Here is a 20,432-nt window from a genome sequence, read left to right on the forward strand (position 1 = left end):
TCTCCAGTCAAACTAATTGTGCTCATTGTTCGAAGAGACCTTGAGTTCTTCCTATTCCTCTGCCATGCTTATCCTTTAAAATGGTGCTCTCAAATTAAAATCCCAAATACTTCTCAGGACACTGGTGAATTTATACCTTCTCTTTGAAAGCTTTCCAGATAAATCTATATCATATTGATCCTACTTGTTACAATTCATCAGTGTCTAGAACAATATCCAGCTCATTATAAGTACTCAGCACAATTTTGTTGAATGAATATGTACTCTAAATAATGCTGCTTCATGGAACTTTTCATTTTGTCTTATTTTATTTGTGTAATTAACTCTTGAGTCTTTCTTAAACTGGATCGTCGAGGTCTGAAGCCATGGCTTCTATCCAGTTCCTTATATACAAGAGGTAACACCTGTTGTCTGACAGATTATTCCACATGCATCAACAAAGGGAGCCAAATGACACAGAGTATTGTTCATAAACTTGTACTCTTTAATTTGTTGTATGGCTTAGGATTTAACAACAACTACAGTACACATAAAACAACTAAGTCTACAAATCTTAGAGAGATCACTTGAGATTCACAAGTAAGCCTCTCCTTTTCCTTCAGCTAATGTTTTCCATATAGGAAGTTTTCGTGCATTGTGAAAGCAAATTATCAATCTGAGCCACCTCTTCTTGGAATACTAGCTGCACTCTCTTTTAACTTTTCTGATCCTCATAAAATGGTAATTCAATGGTTATGACATGCCAACGACAGAAGATGCCAAGCTGAGAGGCCAATTTAGAAACTAATATATAACACTGCCCACACACTTCAGGTCAGCATACACAAAAGATACACTAACCAATGTTACATTTTCTTGGGGCTACGTGAATCTCATCATTTAATAAATGCCATGGAAATTCAGAGGGAAGTATGAATTAAAGAAGCCTGGAACTTTTGAGAAAGATATTATCTGAAATTCTCTTCAACAATAGCACAACAATTATTGAGTCCAGGTATATGTCAGCATGTTCTATATGATTCCCACCTCCTATAAACATGTGATATATAACTTAATTTTCATAGCTTTATATATAATTTTAAGAGAACGGTAAATAGATGATAAATAGATGATATTGACAACTTGCTCTTTAATCACTTGGACACTGATTTAACCCAATCACAAAAAAAGTCTTGCACAATCACTTTGGCGAAAGCTGTCACAACTACTTCCTTCCATATTATCCTGTTCTATTTTCTTTATTATTAGTAGATAAGATGAACTTCCTTATTTAATGATCTATGTTAGGGGTCAGCAAACTATATGGCTTATAGAACAAACCTGGCCCATACTCTATTTTTGTAAGTACAGTGTTATTGGAACACAGACACGCAAATTCATTGCTAAAACAATAGAGGTAAGTAGTTGTAACAGAAACCATACACCCCACAAAGCCTAAAATAGTTATATCTGGCCCCCTTGGTCTATGTATTTATTTCTGTCTTCCCACTCCCAGAACATAAAAACAAGACTGTTTTGTTCACTGCTCAATTCACGACACCAGTTCCAGGCACATAGTAGGTAATTACTCTCTGCTACTGACAATCAACAGGCATAATAGGAGGTAAATAAATTGTGTTAACATGTACCCAAAGTTCTTAACTCAGCCGTACATCTGAAATCAATGCTTTCTGGGTATATTTGCAATGAACTCACGTAAAGAAATTTGTAAATGGCCAAAGAATGCTCCAGAAAGGATCTTGGCCCAAGGAACAGTTTTAATATAATGTCTTGGTCTCTATGAAAGGTTTACTGTGGGCAGAGCCCTATATTTTTTATAGTTCTTCTATGCTAAATGAGGCATGTACTAAATCATGAGGCAGACCTAGAACTGAGAATCTGAATAACATCTGGAGAATAAGAGCTTAGGGTAACAAATTTCTAAAAACTTGCTGTTAGGAGCACCAGTCTATGCTTTTTATTAATTTATTTGACTCTTGTCAGTTGATATTACCTGTTTTTTAAAATAACAATAAAAAAGAAACTCACTACAGCGGTAAAATGTTAAAATACTATTTCCCATCACTCTCTTTTAGTTTCTGTGAGTAGCCCCCAATTTTATTCTACATAAAATTCTCACCGAAGAAACCACACATTAACAAGCAGAAATTCTAATATTTTGAAACCCAGTCAATTCCTCTATGCCAGGCATATGTATCAGAATAAGCCAAAATCAACGTGTTGCTTTTCTGTTATTGTTTGCAAGACAAAGATGAACTTAACGGTGTTTCCATTTTAAATAACCAAAACACCAAGATAGAAAGCCTCACCCAGCAGATAATAATATACATATCTGGAATTTCATGAGATAGGTTCCCAGACTGAGCTGCCACTCTCTTGACCTACACATTCTCCAAGCCAAAACGGTGGGATGCTATTCCTCCAACTTTATACCATTTCAATTCATTATCTGCATTACAGCCTGCATGATTTAAAATGCAGTATACTCATGTTTCTCCTTGTCTAAAAATTATTTAGAATTTCCTTATTGACTTTAGGAGAAAGCCAAAGCTTTCATCATACAGGTAGCTCTCCATGAGCTGGCTCTGTGTGTCTGCCTGGCATCATGTCTCCCTTGCTACACCAGCCCCTCACTGCCCACTCCTCCTCTTGTTCTCAAGGCTGCACTTCTACAGTTCTGATGAGGTCTCACTCTTTCTCTTCCCTTCATTCCTCCTCTGTTACTTCTGGGCCTTTTTGTATGCTGTTTCCTTTCTTTCTGATTCTGATTGAAACACTTTCACTTTTACTTTGTTTAGCCAACATGTGCTTATTCTTTGAGTCTCATCTCAGACGTTACTTTCTGCAAATACCCTTTCTTGACTCTTGACGTCCACATTAACAGCAAAAGAAATGTATTGCATGAAAGATTCATGAAAGGAAAATCTCTACCTTAAGTTTGATGTTAAATTGGTATCTCCTCAAACAGAATCTCAGTTCTTAAAGTCAACATACCAAATACTGCCTTTAGTACTTGCCCATGCAATTCAGTTTGGGTCTCCCAATATTCAAGCGCTTTGCTACCAAAAAAATCTAGGAGTTGTTACTTTAAGAAAATGCCTTGTTTAAAACATCATACTAACTACATTTCCATGAAACATATGTCTTGTTTTGAAAGCCTTCACTTTAAGAAAATCAGAAAGAGATCATGTTTGAAGATAAGTCATTTGTAGTAGCTCTAACACCTAGTAATTTGAGATAGTTCTGGGTTATTTTAGAGAAATACTTGTAACAGTAAATAAATTTGGAGATCATTGAACATAAAATTGCACAAAAGGCTGGGCGCAGTGGCTCATGCCTGTAATCCCTGGACTTTGGGAGGCTGAAGAGGGCCAATCACCTGAGGTCAGGAGATCAAGACCAGCCTGACCAATACGGTGAAACCCCATCTCTACTAAAAATACAAAAATTATCCGGGTGTGGTGGCACGCTCCTGTAATCCCAGCTACTTGGGAGGCTGAGACAGAATTGCTTGAACCCAGGAGGCAGATATTGCAGTGAGCTGAGATTGCACCGTTGCACTCCAGTCTGGGCAACAAGAGCAACACTCCATTTCAAAATAAAATAAAATAAAAGTGCACATAAAATAAAAATGGAGCTCTTATGTATTTGAGAATGTCTAGGAAGCACATGCCAGTTGGGAAGCACATTACATACATCAGTGCCTCCCTCACTAGCCTCTGGTTATGTGAAAATTGCTGGAATCTAAATGCTTAAAATGGTCTTTGCCACTTTTTTTTAATAACCTGCTGTGGAAGGGGGGTCAGGAAGGAGATCATGTTGAAATGATGATCAAGTGAAAGAAACTGATCTGAGAAATGCAAACAAAAACAAGTAGAAAGGGCAATCTTGCTTCAGAGAGAAAATATTTCATAGCAAATAAGCCCCAAGGAGAGTGCCAATTCCAGCCGTGTACAGATTTGGCAAGACTTGATGGTGTTCTAAAGAGAAGAGATTAAGATTGAGGTGTGACATTGGACATAAAGAGCAAAGATGACTGGAGCATAAGTTCCATCCTTGGAAAAGTGCTTGAAATTAGGCAGGGAAAACTGGGCCCAGATGTGGGTAATGAGACTCAGGAATGAAGATATCTTGGCAAGCCTCCTTACCAAAAGTCAGAAGGGCCAGAGGACAGAGGTTATTCTGGGGAATACTGGGAAAATGAACCGCGACCACAGACAGAAGGCTGCAGCCTCTAGGAGGAGGAAGAACTAAGAAGTTGGCACTATGTAGCCTCTGCTGGCCTCCAGGTGTTTCAGCCCTAGGTGCCAAGGTATGAGAAAGCCTGAACCTCTTAGCATTCTCCTGGAACTTCCTGAGTTCAAGAGTAGAAGGAGAGATGACCCTGGAAGGGGTTATACACACTAAAGCTCCCTCTCTTTATTCTAGGACTGAAAAAGAGCCCACTGGTGTAGCTCAGCTCCAAATTATTTCTTTGGGCATTGCAGAGTGTGAGAAATGTAGGAAGCATGCTTTGCTCTTGATTTTATTGCATTTAAACTTTAAGTAGGATAATGCCAATGCTGTCATTCGATACCTGCATTTAGAAAGAAAAACAAATCAAAATGGGGATGCTACTGCCAAAACTTAGCAAATTATCCTCCCTCCTTATACTCATCTCTGGGAAAAGATGGAAGGCAGAGGAAAGGAAAGAAGAGAACTCTGCATGATTTCTAGCCCCTCCAAATGGAGACCTGAACTTCCTTCAAAAAACTATCATGCAAACTCCATTACAAACCTCCAGAATAAAATCCATGATGCCTACAGAAATCATACTAACTTTAGCGATATTTTTTTGAAATTTATTCTAAAATAAGAATTATTCCTAGGGTTTTTAGAAAATACCACCTCGTCTATATAGTCCAATACACACACCCCTTTAAAAGATACTGATGAAAAGTAAAAAACAAAAAACAATAATTTTATAAGACACAAGGAGAACAGCAGCAATTTCAGTAGTGAAAATAACAGAGGTACTCATATTATTTGAAGAAAACCTGTCAGCCAACATCTTCCTCTTGAACCAAGTGACACCTGAATAGTGAAAGGGGGAAACTTAACACCAGCCAGCAAGAGGGGTTCAATCGACTTTGGTGACGAATGGGGGTCAGGGCTGTCATGGTCAGATTAGCTCCACAGACTTAGGTTTCATGTTCATTTACAAGTAACTTGCTTCATAAGTCTATACAATGCCTTTCAACAGCTCCAAGAAAAGTCATGTCTGGTGTTTCTGTCACACAACTGAGTTATACTTGTATCTTGTACGACACATTTGCAGGTCTGTTGAAGGAATTTTAGAAGTAGATTTTCAGAAACTCACATCTGGTCTTTGTCAATTATTAATGGGGATAAGAAATTAAATTATATTGAACTGTCAAAATAATTAGTGGTATATGACCAATATTTACATTATTAAGCATTATCTTTACAAGGAAACAGAACCTACAAAGAAATCACATCCTCAAGATTTCTCACAGTTCTTTCAAATAGCACACCCTCATGTATGTGATGAATGAATGACAAAATAAATGATGGACAAGGAAATACATTTAACCGTGCTCTTTTAGAAATCTAAACATTCTCATAATGTAGTTTCAAGATACATTCATCTAGTTTGAAGTAGAATTTATAATACAGGGTTTCTCTTATAACTATTATAACAGACAAGACTTTCTCAAGTAAGCTGTGCTTCCTAGATATAATCATTAATATTTAAAAACTAAAAATGAGCCAGTTTTCCTGCATGCAATGCAACTTCAGTACATCAAAATCAAGTCCCATTCCATTTCCATCCTCTCTAACTTTCATCATACTGAAGTGTTAAAACATGACTGATACATCTGGAAGTTTGGTATGGTGTCAGGAGCAAAAATGTGGTAGAGGTCCATGAGGTTCCTTTTGCATTAAACTACAAATAGGAGTAGAAATGAGACATTCTGAAATTATATAGTGTTTCATTTTTTATTCTATAAGTGTATTGTTTCAAACATTTGAAAGCAAAGACCAAGATGATATTGCATACAGAAGCTAAAACCCAGGTTTATACAGACAATTTTTAACAGTAAGCTCAACATTCCTGGAGCACAAGAATTTTACTAAGAAAATGACAAATATTATATTACCAGGTTACTGTCTTCTAACCGCCCACAATAAATCTGAGATTGCCATTTTTAAAAAGTATCATGGTAAAAACAAAAGAAGAAACAGTGTTTTAGTACCTCATGAAAAAAAGGTAAAATATGAACTTTTGAGTGCCCAACTTCCCTCATTTGACTAAAGGCCAAGGCACCACAGTGAAAGCAAAGTGGAGATTTGCCCATTAATTATCTAAGTAATTACCTTAAATGTCTGCTTTGCTTTGGCTGTGGAGATATAGTCACAACCATGAAGACCCTACTGAAACAAGAAGATATTAAGTTCATAAAATGCTCTCCGTCTTCAATGAAGAAAGGTACATGAACGCCACCTAAAAATGCAAACTATGATCTTTTGTGACAAGACTAAAGAAAAGCTTTTTGAACGACAATGAGAATAACTATTTCTATATTTTTCATATCTTATAGTGAAGTTTCATTGCATAGTAATCCATATTAAACGATATGTGAGACATATATACTCTGAGAATCACCAGTTACATTGGTAGTTGGCAGTTTGAAATACATATGTTAGAATTATCTCTCTTCTGGGGTTTTAGTCTCCTGTTCCAAAATAAAAGATACCTGTAAGGAAATATTCTTTTTTTAAGATGACAGATATCAAGTCTGTGTCTCAATTCTATAAGAGAAACATATCAGACTCTAGAGAATGTCTAATAAAGTCCTAGAGAAAATTGTTAAGTAAATGAAATGTTTAATTTCAGTGCAAAACTTTCTACTTTGGGGAAATATCCTACTATATTGTTCTGAGTTCCCTCTCACCTCATTCGTGTTGGCCCCTTGCTTCCTGTCTAGGCCCTACCACTGTATTATGAAAGTAATGAACCTACCATTGCTATTTATTTATTTATTTATTTATTTAAACTTCAGTTAAGTTCCAGGGTAGCTGTGTAGAAAGTGCAGGTTTGTTACATAGGTATACATGTGTCATGGTATTTTGCTGCACCTCTCAAGCTGTCACCTAGGTTTTAAGCCCTGTATGCATTAGCTACTTGTTCTGATGCTCTTCCTCACCTCACCTCCCCTACTCCCACAGGCCCCAGTATGTGTTGTTCCCCTGCCCTTGTCTATATGTTCTCATTGTTCAACTCCTACTTATGAGTGAGAACATACGGTGTTTGGTTTTCTGTTCCTGTGTTAGTTTGCTGAGGAAGATGGCTTCCAGTTTCATCCATGTTCCTGCAAAGGATATAACCTCATTCCTTTTTATGGCTGCATAATATTCCATGCCTACAATTTGTTTCAATGGCAAAAACTGCAATTACTTTTGCACCAACCTAATATTTACCCTCAGAAAGTTATATGACACAGGAGGCACTCTTTTCTACTCTACCGCTTTCTTTTGCTGTAATTAAAAATGTAATTTAGGTAGCATCTTAAGCTCACAATTAGAGAGATTAACTCAAAATTAGAGATTCCAAACTCACAAGGAGACAGTTTATCTGAAAGGTAATTTGTTGAAAGGCTTTCAATAGGAATCAAAGGATATGTTTCAGATTTTCTGACTAAGCATCAGGATGACAAAGTTAAGTCATCTTTGGGAAAACTGTTTCCCCTCCCATGATTACATAGTATTATGGCTGTAATTTTTAAAATTTACTATTTCAGGCTACTTTCCCTTTTGTCTTCAGAATATTTCATCTTCACTTTTCCTCTAGTTAATATATGTAGGCATGTTATCTATCAGATCTACGAATGCTGTACATGAGGGAAGAGACTGTTCATGTCGCTGTTGCCAAGCTGTCAATTAAATTTCAGGTTCATCTGGAATTCTTTCAGTACTTATTGGTGGATTTATTTTTGTTACAAGATTTTGGGGGAAAAACAGGAGATAAATAAGATCTTCAAGGCTGGACATGTTATTCCTTGCTGTGCTCCTTAGAATGCATGCCCCTACCTGCTTGTCATGTTGGCTGTAGGTTGTTAGAGAAATAGTAGGAGGTATGAAGGTGTTTTGTAAACATCAACATGGGAGAGGAGTTTTGTGATACGTATCTTGTGGTTCAAAGTGCCTCCCTGGGCAATGCTAAAGCCCACCTTAGGTTAAGTCCTACCAGGTGGACAGGCAATGTGATGTGAATAAAATTGTGTGCCATATGAGTTTCCATACTTTTTCTATTAACCCTGGACCTCATTAGGAACATAAAGAGTTCCTTAAGATCTTAGCATGATTACCAAAATAGAGTCCGGGACTGAGTAACATTAGCATGCATAACACATTGGTAGATGATGACAAATTAATGTGTTACTTTGTCTGCATGTTACAGTTCTGGAATGAAATTCTTAGAGACCTTATGCCTAATGCAAAAGTTAGAAGACAAATTTGAAATAAGACCTGCCCTTTATCTGCCTTTAAATGAGATCTTAGGAAGACTATTCAATCGTCTCTGCATTCCCCTATAGTCTATGAAGCTAGATTTTAGGAAAAATATGATAAATGAACTATGTTGAGAGTAAAAGTTAGAGACTGGGAACCAAGGTATCAGTTTCTGAGAAAGGGAACTAATAAAACGTTGGATAGGTTGGTTTAGCAACAACAACAAAAGGTCAGGAAGCCCATTACAAGGTGAAGTCTCAAATAATTTGTTCCCATGGAGTTTGTAGTCCCTTAAAACTTGCTAGAGAGAAGTCAGTTTTCCATAATTGGCAAGAGTGTTTGAAGGGCAAGGTGTGAGTGTGGGGCTGGGAGATTAGAAGCTGGCATGAAAAGCTGGTGTGTAAAAGAGATAGTGATGTAAAAGAAAGCTACAATTGGGAGATGAATAACACCTTGATGTAGTGATTTCTTATTGCTGGTGTTTGTTTAAAGAAAGAGACAAAATGCCATTAAATAACTTGCCAGGGTTTTTGTTGTCATTTTGCTTTGTTGTTGTTTTAATAATATCTGGAATTTCTTTATAAAGAAAATTGAATAATATATCTTTAGGACAATATGTAACCCAAATTTTCACACACTGCTCCTCCCAAAACCTACCTAAAGAGCTCCTTAAGATCTTATTCTGCTTCTAACAAGATGGCAGACTATATCATGAAACACTGTACACTGAGCCTTCAAATGAAAATGTTAATACACCGTTTCAGTGAACTAAAAGTTGCATGTGAATCAGTAAACCTCTTGCAATGGAAGGACTGGCTGTTTAGATGAAGGAGGTGCCTCCTGGGTCCAGGACCATGATTATGTGTTTTTACTGAGGAGGTGAAATTCAAAATGTCAAGCATTAAAGGGAAATGCAAGGCAAGCTCTAAAATGACCAGTCACGTAGAAACTTAACTCACTAAGTTTATGAAAAAGATAGCACTAAACGAGTCCTAATTTATCATAGTGAATCTTGTAACAGCAGCATTTCCACCACGCTTGACTATGTTCAACAAAAACTCAAAATGGCCACAAGTGCAAAGCATATTTCTTAATGAATCTAGCTACATCCTACTTATGCAACTTGAGCCCACGGGAGAACTATAGACAATTTATATGACAGTTATTTCACAGGTTTTTTTCTTTGGCAACTAGAAGACATCAATTATTCAATAACAAAACGTATTGTGCATAATTATTTCATTTCTTTCCCCTTTGCAAAAAAATCATTCACATATCAGTATAGAACATATAAACCAAGAAATATTCTTGTCAGGATGTCTACAAAAAGATAAAAGAAAAATCTTACAAACATTGCGAGTAGACATTACTGTGTTGTTTACTTTGGAATTTAAGGAAAACAATGCCAAAATCAAAAACACAGGGAGCGACTATTTTCACTTACATAAAGTTTTTTTTAAAAAAGAAAACTTCAGGCTGGGCGCGGTGGCTCACGCCTGTAATCCCAGCACTTTGGGAGGCCGAGGCGGGCGGATCACAAGGTCAGGAGATCGAGACCACAGTGAAACCCCATCTCCACTAAAAATCCAAAAAATTAGCCGGGCGCGGTGGCGGGCGTCTGTAGTCCCAGCTACTCGGGAGGCTGAGGCGGGAGAATGGCGTGAACCCGGGAGGCGGAGCTTGCAGTGAGCCGAGATCGCGGCACTGCACTCCAGCCTGGGGGACAGAGCAAGACTCCGTCTCAAAACAAACAAACAAAAAAAAAAAACTTCAAAAGGAAATTTTATTGTGTGAAGTTTAAATCATATAAAATTTAGACATAAAATTTTCATACTATAATTAAACCTGGATCAATCACTTACTAACAGGATTACTTTAGGAAAATTACTAAATTTCTGTTAGCTGCAATTTCCTCATCCATAAGTTTTATAAATTAACAATCACACTAATTTTTGTCATAGAGTACTAATGAAGCTAAATTGAGATAATGTATAAAATGAAAGTACTTTACAAACAATATAAAAGATATCTGTACTGCTATCAAGAAACAAGACAAAAACAGTTAAGAAAAAATGTTATGTAAAAATTACTTGACGCTTAATTTTAGGAAACTTGCTTTCAAAGCATTAGTTGCTATGCCAACGTTTTCAGTTTGCACTTGGTCATATATTTAGTTTAGACCCTTTAATAAAAGTAAACAATGATACAAAATGCAAATTCATCTCTACGCTATACCATAGCATGCTCAGAAAATCCTTCCATGCCTAATGAAATTAAGAGGATTTAATCTTGACTGACCAAAGGCCATAAATATAAGTTTATAATTGTAGTAAATTGTAAATATTCCTTAGTTTCTTCATTCCTAGAATAAATTTTTGTTTCTGGAAGACTTTTCAAGTAAAGAAAAGAAAATCAACAACTATACTGAACTATGCTAAACTACTGAACTATTCTTGTTGGGTTTTCTAGTTTATGTTGTTGTTGTTATTGAGGCTGTTTTGTAAGATTCTGTTTCCTGGGTGCTTTTTTTGTTTTGTTTTGTTTCTTTTTTTTTTGACTCTAGAATAGGGATTGGCTGTTAAATTCCTTGTTTTGCTAAAGCACAAAGGCAAACGAATAAGCAAACTAGGAGCCATTCATCGAGTATAGGTAAATTACTAATGGATTGAGCAGTAATACTTACAAAATGACATGCCAAATGTCTATATGGTCTGAAATGGAATGAATAGCATATAGTTAAAACTGTGGGCTCTGACATCAGATACATTAAATTCAAATAAAGGTTTTGACGCTTACTAACTGTGTAATCTTTGACAAGCAATTAACTCTCTAACACTTAATTTCCTTATTGTTACTATTAGGATAACAACAGTGCCTACCTCAAAGAGTTGTGAGAGTTGGAAAAAAAAAAAAAATCCAAGGAAAGCACTCAGACATCAGATGCACAGAAAGTGTTTGGTTAGTGTTAATTAGTATATGACACAGTTTAGATATTTGTCTCCCACCCATGTCGCATGCTGAAATGTAATCCCCAATGTTGAAGCCGGGACATGGTGGGAGGTGTTTGGATGATGGGGGCAGATACCTCATGAATGGCTTGGACCATCCCTTTGATGATAAGTGAGTTATCGCTGAGTTCACAGAAGATTTGGTCATTTAAAAGTGTGTAGCACCTCCCCTCCCACTCTCTCATGTTCCTACTTTCACCCTGTGAAGTGCCTGCTCTCTCTTTTTCTTCCACCATGAGTAGAAACTTCCTGAGGCCTCCTGCGAAGCAGATGCTGCTTTCTGTACAACCTGCGGAACCATGAGCCAATTAAATCTATATTCTTTATAATTACTCAGTCTCAGGTCTCTCCCTCTCTCTCTCTCTCTCTCTCTCTCTCTCTCTCCTCCTTCCTTCCTTTCTTTCCTTTCTTTCGTCTCTCTCTGTCGCCCAGGCTGGAATGCAGTGGTACGATCTCGGCTTACTGCAAGCTCTGCCTCCCGGGTTCACTCCATTCTCCTGCCTCAGTCTCCCAAGTAGCTGGGACTATGGGGGCCCACTACCATGCCTGGCTAATTTTTTGTATTTTTAGTAGAGACAGGGTTTCGCAGTGTTAGCCAGGATGGTCTCGATCTCCTGACCTTATCATCTGCCCGCCTCATCCTCCCAAAGTGCTTGGATTACAGGCGTGAGCCACTGCCCCCAGTCAATCTCAGGTATTTCTTTATAGCAATGAAATAATGGCCTAATGCAGTAAATGTATATATAAATATAGGATAAAAAGGTGGATTTTTCCACAACATTTTTAAGTTGGGATTTCAATTTCAGTTGTAGAAAAATCAACCTGAGATCCCTGTTAAAATCAGTTAAAATGCCAAATCATTGGACCAATTCAACTCTCTACTATATTGTTGCTTTTCACTATACACACATGTATTTCTGTATTTTTTTGTGTGTGTATGGAGGTGTGTGTCTATCTGTATAATATATACATACACTATATATATACATATATATACACACACACATCACTAGGTATAAAATACACATATATGGAACAAATTTATCTAAATGGCAGGAAGGCCATAGCAATGTAGAAATCCGAATGCAGATTATAGAAGCTGTGCAGTTTATTCAATGAAGTCATTTGACTTTTCAATGCTTCCTTTAGTTTATATAATTTTGATTTGTGGCCAATGAAAAAGCAATTGTACATTGATTCTAGATACAGCGTTAACGGCAAAAGAAAATTATTCAAACTAAAGTAAGGTGGCATGTGTATTGTACAACTTAAAACCATAGTAAACCTTGCTAACTGAGTTGGAGATGAGTAAGAATGCTTATCAGGGCAAGTGAAAGTAGACACTATTGAAAAATCTACTCATTGCTAAATGGCCAATGGTGGTAAGTTTTTAATGAAGAATAATTTTTGGTTTTGAGCTTCTATTTATTTAATGTTTTTCACATTTAATATGTCAGTGGAAGAAGAAATGAGTTATCTAACTTAATTTAGAATATAGAAAACTGCCCAGATGTATTATTAGGTTGGTGTAAAAGTAATTGTGGTTTTTGCCATTACTTTTAACTATTGTAATAAATACCAAATTTCATTGTCTTTCTTGCTTTTTGAAAAAAATGGATGTAGTTTCAGGGTGCAATTCTTGACAAAGCTTGTTTTGAATTTTTAAGATTTTTTTAAAGGTTTTCAACCTGAAAGGGTAACTCTCAGAAAAAAAAATTACCTGAATTATTTACAGCAATGGTTAGTTACTTAAACTGCATTTATCTAAAACATATGCCTTTCTTAGACACTATAGGTTAAGAGTATTTATCAATATCTGCAAAGTCCTTTGAGATACATTTTACCAAAGTGTCATCAATGGATGATAAAACAAATGAGAGTGTCTTTAGTGAAGCAAAAACATAAAAGAATTAAAAGCTAAAAGCATTTGAACATATTTAAAATACTATTACTTGCATTTCCTGAATTAGTGTTTAGTTTTGAGGCAGTTGGGAAAACTGAGTTTGGAAATATTCATGTATTAATAGCACTCATATTTCTCTTACTATGGCTTAGAGCACTATAAATGTCTGAGGTTTTATATACCTCAGAAGCAAACACACCCATATTTTCCCCCTAGAAACAAATCTAGGCATTAATATAATTTTAAAATTGTATTCATTGTTCTCATACATTGCTAAATTAGATGATCTGTGTGTGTGTGTGTGTGTGTGTGTGTGTGTGTCTGTGTGTGTTTTAAGGAACTGTTGACTTTCAGCTGCTGAGTAATGGCTGCTTCTGCAGCGTTTCCACTAAGGATAAATGGAGGTTTTAACTTCCTTGCTAGTTGTTTAAAACTCCTTTACATTTTCACACAACAGCCCATTTTTCATCACTAGGAAAAATATGAAATTTGAACCATCCTACGTTTTACTTACAGTAAATCAGCATGTGTCATAAGAGCAAAAAGGAACGTAATAGCACTCCCTATCATGGACCTTTCGTTAGAGCAAGTCCCAGAAGACATTGCCAAGTTCAGTTGCTATAGCAACCGAGCTCTGGTGCCTCTCTTGCTTGGTTTGTTTCAGAGAGTTGATTTTTACCACACAGGCATAATCCTGAAGAATTTTTATGCTAAGGAAGAAATTACACAGAGTCAATAACAATGTGTGTGATCTTTCTATTGATCGGTGATGATTTAATTTAAAAGTAGTACAAAGGAGGTTAACGCCATAACATTTCAAATCCCTTTGCTGACTTCCAATTAAATTATTCATTGTCTTTTCTTTAGGCCCCTCAAGTACTCATATTTCTTAACTAGAAAAGTACTCGTAAGCCACTGGAGGGTCAGTATGGAATTTCATATTATTTTACCCAACTGTGAAGTTCTGCTATGAAAATATCTTGAAATAATACCAATATACTTAAAAAAAAACTACAATTAGCAAGAGAAGACTCAACAAGACTATACGAGCAATATGGGAGAATTATCTTCTGATTTGTATTGAAAAGATATCAGGACGGATAACCATATGTCTTATTATAGAATGCTAGTTAATTTTGCCTATTAAGGAGATAGACCACATAAAGCATTTTATATAGTGTCCATCATACAGTAACAAAAATATTATCATACGTTTTATCCTGTCATAATATAGTCAGGCAAATATATTATATATCTTTACATTAGGCACTATTGATTATGCAATTGAATACCCTTTGGATACTGAATACTTTTAAAGTAAAAATGGTATAAAAATACTTTACTATGGTTGAGCATGAAATATATTATAAAATATATTATAAAAAATATATTTCTACACAAAGTTATTTTATATGTAAATATAATTTAAAAGCCTATTTTTTCACTTACAATGACATCTTAAGCATTTCCTTCCAACAATACATAAAAGTCTTCAAAATGATCATTTTTAGCACCTAACTGCTAATGTTCTTTCATGATCAGACATGCAAATGATTTTGAGTTGTGTTGATTATTTTTAGAGGACTAACCTTTTGAATAATATATTTGCATTTAATGGACATGCCACAGGCAGCAGCTTAGAGAGGAATGTGTTGTAGGTTTGGCAAGTCAGGGCTTTGACTTTTATTTATTTTACTACTTACTTAAGAACTTCTCTAAGACTTTATTTTTTCACCTGTAACAAAAAGATAAAAACAATTTCCAAGCTGTATGGTTTAGAAAGAATCCTGTGATATAAATATAAACATAAAGCAGCTGGTAAAATGCCTGGAACAAATGATCCTTATTAAATTTTAGCTGTCTTTTCTTTAAAGGTTTTCCAGTCATGTCCTTGAAAATCATTTCCAAATGGAATCTGAAGGTAAAAATGAGTACAAATTAAATATTCCTTAATACCTTAAAAATATATGAGTTTTAATTGTGGCAAGATGTGGAAAACTTTCAATATAAATTCTATGTTACAAATTATTCCACTTGCTTCAGTTGACTTTCTCAAACTATGTTTTCATGACCTCCTAGCAAAGGAAGATGATCTGGGGGGAAAGAAAGGTGGGAGGGAGACTATTTCTATGGTTAAATACATTTGGAAAATGCTGAACAATATATTTCCCTCTAAGAGCTTACAAATCACATTAGTATTTTGAACTGTCCAAGAAATTCCAGGTAAAGTGATCAATACTGTTTAGTGGTAAAGAGTATACATTTAGGAGTTAGGCTGCCAGGGTTTAGTACCCACTTCCAATGCTTATTACCTTAGAACTTTGAGAAGTTACTCAACCTCAGTGTCTCAGTTTCCCCATCTGTAAAACGGAAATGGCAACAAAATTTTCCACACGAGTTTGGGAGGTTATAATGAGATATGTCAAGTGTTCTGATTCAGGCTAACAAAGGCAATTATCAGTAAATAAGAGCAATTAAAGAAACCTGTTTCAACCCTTAACCATGTTAACTTTACAAATAATATTTTTGAACATCATCTGGAACTATTATTCTTGGGAACACACTCTGAACAACTCTAAAGTACAATATTAGGGTAGTGATAAATTGCAATTAAGTAAAAAAGTATTCATTACATTAGTGAGCAAACCAAGAAGCACAAAATGTCATCTACCTCACAACATGTGACCCCACTGGCTGCTACTTTGTCAGAAATTTTTATTATCAGAACATTAGAGCAGCTTAGTTAAGTGTGAAGACCTTATCCCATAGATGTTCTATTCACCGGGGCTGTCTGCATCCATTTCATAAATTAGCACAGATAAGTTTATCATATTAGGTTATTTTCCTGCCACTAAAAACTGAGCCCTAAATGAATGGAACACCAAATGGTTAAAATTGTAATGATTAGTAGAGAAAAATCTGAGTATGTAGATCACTGATAGAGTCTGCAAAGATAAGGAAAGACAAGGCATATTATCCAGACAGTAAACATTTGCATATTTCCAGGTACTAATCCTAAACAACATCAATTTCCAAAATGGAGACATAAAATAGTAAAGGAAGACAGCTTCATCTAACGAAAAGTATGCTACAAGTTCACAAAAATATGCAATAATTCTCTGTAGTCTAAATAATACCATGACTCCAAAAAACCTCCCCACCCTTTTCCGGAAGATAGGAAGCTCAGCAAAAGGACCATTTAAATGAGCAGTCTGCTAATTAACCTGACAACTTTCAGAGGGCTTTTAATTTATTCTCAAATTTTTAACTGTATCTGGTTGCTGGTTTATCCTAAAGAGTTCATATTTTTTAAATGATCATCAGAAATTTGCAGAACAGAAAAAAATCACTCACTCATAATTCCATGTCCTTGACAAATAAAAACTATTTTCTATGTTTCCCGTTTTCTTTGTCTTTATGCTAATCATTTCTACACAAAGTTATTTTATATGTAAATATAATTTAAAAGCCTATTTTTTCACTTACAATGACATCTTAAGCATTTCCTTCCAACAATACATAAAAGTCTTCAAAATGATCATTTTTAGCACCTGACTGCTAATATTCTTTCATGATCAGAGATGCAAATGATTTTAAGTTGTGTTGTTGGTGCACTGAATCCCTTCCTATATATTGTTCTAAAGTGATTTTCAAACTTCAGGACACATATGAACCACCTGGAGGACTTATTAAAACACAGGTGGCTGGGCCCTGCCCTCAGAGTTTCTGATTTAGTAAGTCTTGGGTGAGCCCCAATGATTTGCATTTCTAACAAGTTTCCAGATGATGCTGATGCTGCTAATCTGTGGCCATTTTAAAAATTACTGTTGGAAGAGGCTGAGTGCGGTGGCTCATGCCTGTAATCCCAGCACTTTGGGAGGCCAAGGCAGGCGGATCACTTGAGGCCGAGAATTTGAAACCAGCCTGGCCAACACAGTGAAATCCTATCTCTACTTAAAATACAAAAAAGAAAAGAAAAAGATTAGTTGGGTGTGGTGGCACACATCTGTAACTCCAGTGACTTGGGAGGTTGAGTCACAAGAATCACTTGAACCTGGGAAGTGGAGGTTGCAGTGAGCTGAGATCACAGCACTGCATTCCAACTTGGAGTACTTAGGTAGAACATAGACATCAAATCGGAATTGATAAGTCAAATAACACAGACATTATTATTGCATCTAAGACATATTTCTGAAGTCCGTTTTTACAGGCTCATTCGGATTTGTAATGCCAGGTGACTTCTTGATACTTGAAGCCTATATAAATACCAACTGACTGAATAAACAAATGAACAAGAGAAAATTCTCTCCTCCCTGAAATCAAGACATTAGTCCCGAGATCCACCTATTTACATTTCAAAGATATATGTATTATGATTGAACGGAAATAATCCAAATCTCTATTACTGCAGAAATCAGCAAGGTTTTATCATCGCTCTCCAAATTCCTGAAAAATAACTGAAATATTTATATCTTGGAGGAGAGTATATTTGCATGTACACAATACAGACAAAAATTAGCTGCATTTGATAGTTCAAAAAAAAAAAAAAAAACCGTTGCTCTTTGGAAAGCACAGGGCAAAAATCTGGCTTTGACAAATTATTTTTCATAAGCTAGAAACAAAAAAAATTCCCATTTGGCAATGGATTATTAGGATGTTTGCCTAAATCCTCAGAGGTTTTTCTTTGTATTAAAGGATTCTTAATATTTAGGCATGGATTAATCCTCACCTGTAAAAGAGAAATATGAACATAAACAAGTCTGTCTACAAAAGTACATCCACGCCTCTATTAATACATAAGTACACATTAGATAGCCATGTATGTGAAGTATCTATTCATACATTGGTTTCCAGAAATCCACAGACAAGACATATGCTTAGTAAAGATATTCTCTGCAGAAAATATCTTCCTGAGTCTTCCTTTGAAATTTGCGGGCATTCTTATTTTTTTCATTCATAGTTGTTATTACTGTATCTGTTTGAATGTATAGGGAAGATACATTCATATACATACATAATCATAAATTGACACATAAAGTAGTTATTGTCAACAAACCTTGTAAGGTGGTTAGCAATGGAATTGTTAACTCTGGCTTAGTTAAGCATCAGTCAAGAGTTAACTGTGTTAGGTACAGGCTTATCAAAAGACCATGATTTTATTTTCTTTTCTTTGTTTCTTTTTTTGAGACGGAGTTTTGCTCTTGTTGTCCAGGCTGGAGTGTAATGGCATGATCTTGGCTCACCACAACCTCCACCTCCAGGCTTCAAGCGATTCTCCTGCCTCAGCCTTCCAAGTAGCTGGAATTACAGGCATGCCCCACCAAGCCCGGCTAATTTTATATTTTTAATAGAAACGGGGTTTCTCCATGTTGGTCAGGCTGGTCTCAAACTCCTGACCTCAGGTGATCCACCCGCCTCGGCCTCCCAAAGTGCTGGGACTACAGGCGTGAGCCACCGTACCTGGCATATCTATGACTTTCTAAGGAATAATTCTTACTGAGTTAGTGTTCTGATAATTGTTTTATCTTTAAGTAAAAGTAAACAGTTTCATTAGCCTTACGTGACTCGGAATTGTTCTTTGCATTTGGCATGTTCATTATGACCACATGAATACACTGCTGCTCTCAGGGTGAACAGCCAACTAGGGGACAAATGTTAAGACACAATGTATATGTCATCGTAGGTATATTTTATAGAATAATATACATAAATACTGCCAGTAAATATGACCATATTAGGCAGCCTCTAAAAATATGTGACAAAGTTTAAAATATGCCCATGTGAAAAATGCAAATTTAAGAAATGCAAGAACTGTAGTGAAGACACTATGAGGCAGTTGTTCACCTAGTATGTGTGAGAATTTGACTATAGGCACTTGCTACTTAATCCAGGTGTTCAAGGAAATACAGGTAAAACATTAGCAGTGACAACCATATGATCATTTGAAAACCAATTCAATACCTATGAGATTTTTTGAGTAGTAACTGCCAGTTTCTTACAATGAGTTGGAGCAAAATGACAATCCCTACCACAAATCGAAAGTACTAGCATATGTATATGCACATTAAGGAGATATTTTTAGTTTCTCTAGTTAACACAGAGGAGGAAATAGGGAAAAATATGCAATTCAAGGCACATGTGACCTGCCTATGAAATTTTAATTTTTAAGCCTCCACGGATAACCAGACACATAGAGAGAAGCCTTTTTTGAATCACGTTACTCCTTCAGGGTAGAAATGAACTCATGACAAGCCCAAGGATAAGTATTTCAATCAACATATGTTCAAAAATGTTTTCTTTTTTTTGACAAATAGTTTTTGTTTGTAATTTAGGCAGTGATGGAAATTTATCTTTATTAAAAACTAAATTTTTAAAAAATTTCATTTTAGAGGAAAATGTTATAAAAATAGTAAAATTGTATGTGGATAGTACAAAAATCAAGAGAATAAATTATTAAAGTTCGTTAATACACTATTCTAAAACATGTCATAATAGCATGATGCCATAACTTGCTGGGCTAATCAGTGAATAACCACATCACAGTTAACTCTTATTGCAGGTTCACCTGGAACATTAGAAGTAAGAAACTGAGTGTGCACAACATGTTCTTATGTATCAGTTGCTATTAAATTAATATCCCTAAGAAATTTGATACAATTTTTTTCAGTACAGCAAATCTCAATTTCTCTATAAATAATGCATGAATAGATTTAAAATCAATAGATAAATATTTCTTGAAAAGAGAAATGGAACAATGAAAAACCTGTCTTATATAGTAAGGACTATAAAAACATGTTATTCATAAACGTGGACATTAAAATCTTTGACGAATGACTAAATTTGCATGTGAAAGCTCAGATGCAAATAAACATATGTAATATATATATTTTGACTGAAGATAATAGGTTACGTTGGAGGGAGCAGTATATAATTTATTAATCATGTGTTTTAGTAACACTTTTATTGCAAAAAGGAGTAACTGTTTAAACAAATGACTCTCTATGTTTTGA

General features: G+C 35.6%; 1 protein-coding gene across 4 annotated transcripts in view; it reads right to left on the minus strand.

The window, feature by feature from the left end:
- GAS2 (growth arrest specific 2) overlaps positions 1–20,432 on the minus strand; it is a 179,708-nt gene that overhangs the window by 35,479 nt on the left and 123,797 nt on the right. Inside the window, exon 8 of one of the 4 annotated variants that reach the window (XM_065528372.2) lies at positions 6,379–6,432. The exons of the other annotated variants lie outside the window; for them this stretch is intronic. Coding sequence (XP_065384444.1) covers positions 6,379–6,432 — 54 coding nt within the window. The remainder of the gene's footprint in view (positions 1–6,378; positions 6,433–20,432) is intronic. 4 annotated transcript variants of the gene reach the window in all.

Source organism: Macaca fascicularis, chromosome 14 (genome assembly GCF_037993035.2).
Source record: "Macaca fascicularis isolate 582-1 chromosome 14, T2T-MFA8v1.1".
Classification (NCBI taxonomy): Eukaryota; Metazoa; Chordata; class Mammalia; order Primates; family Cercopithecidae; genus Macaca; species Macaca fascicularis.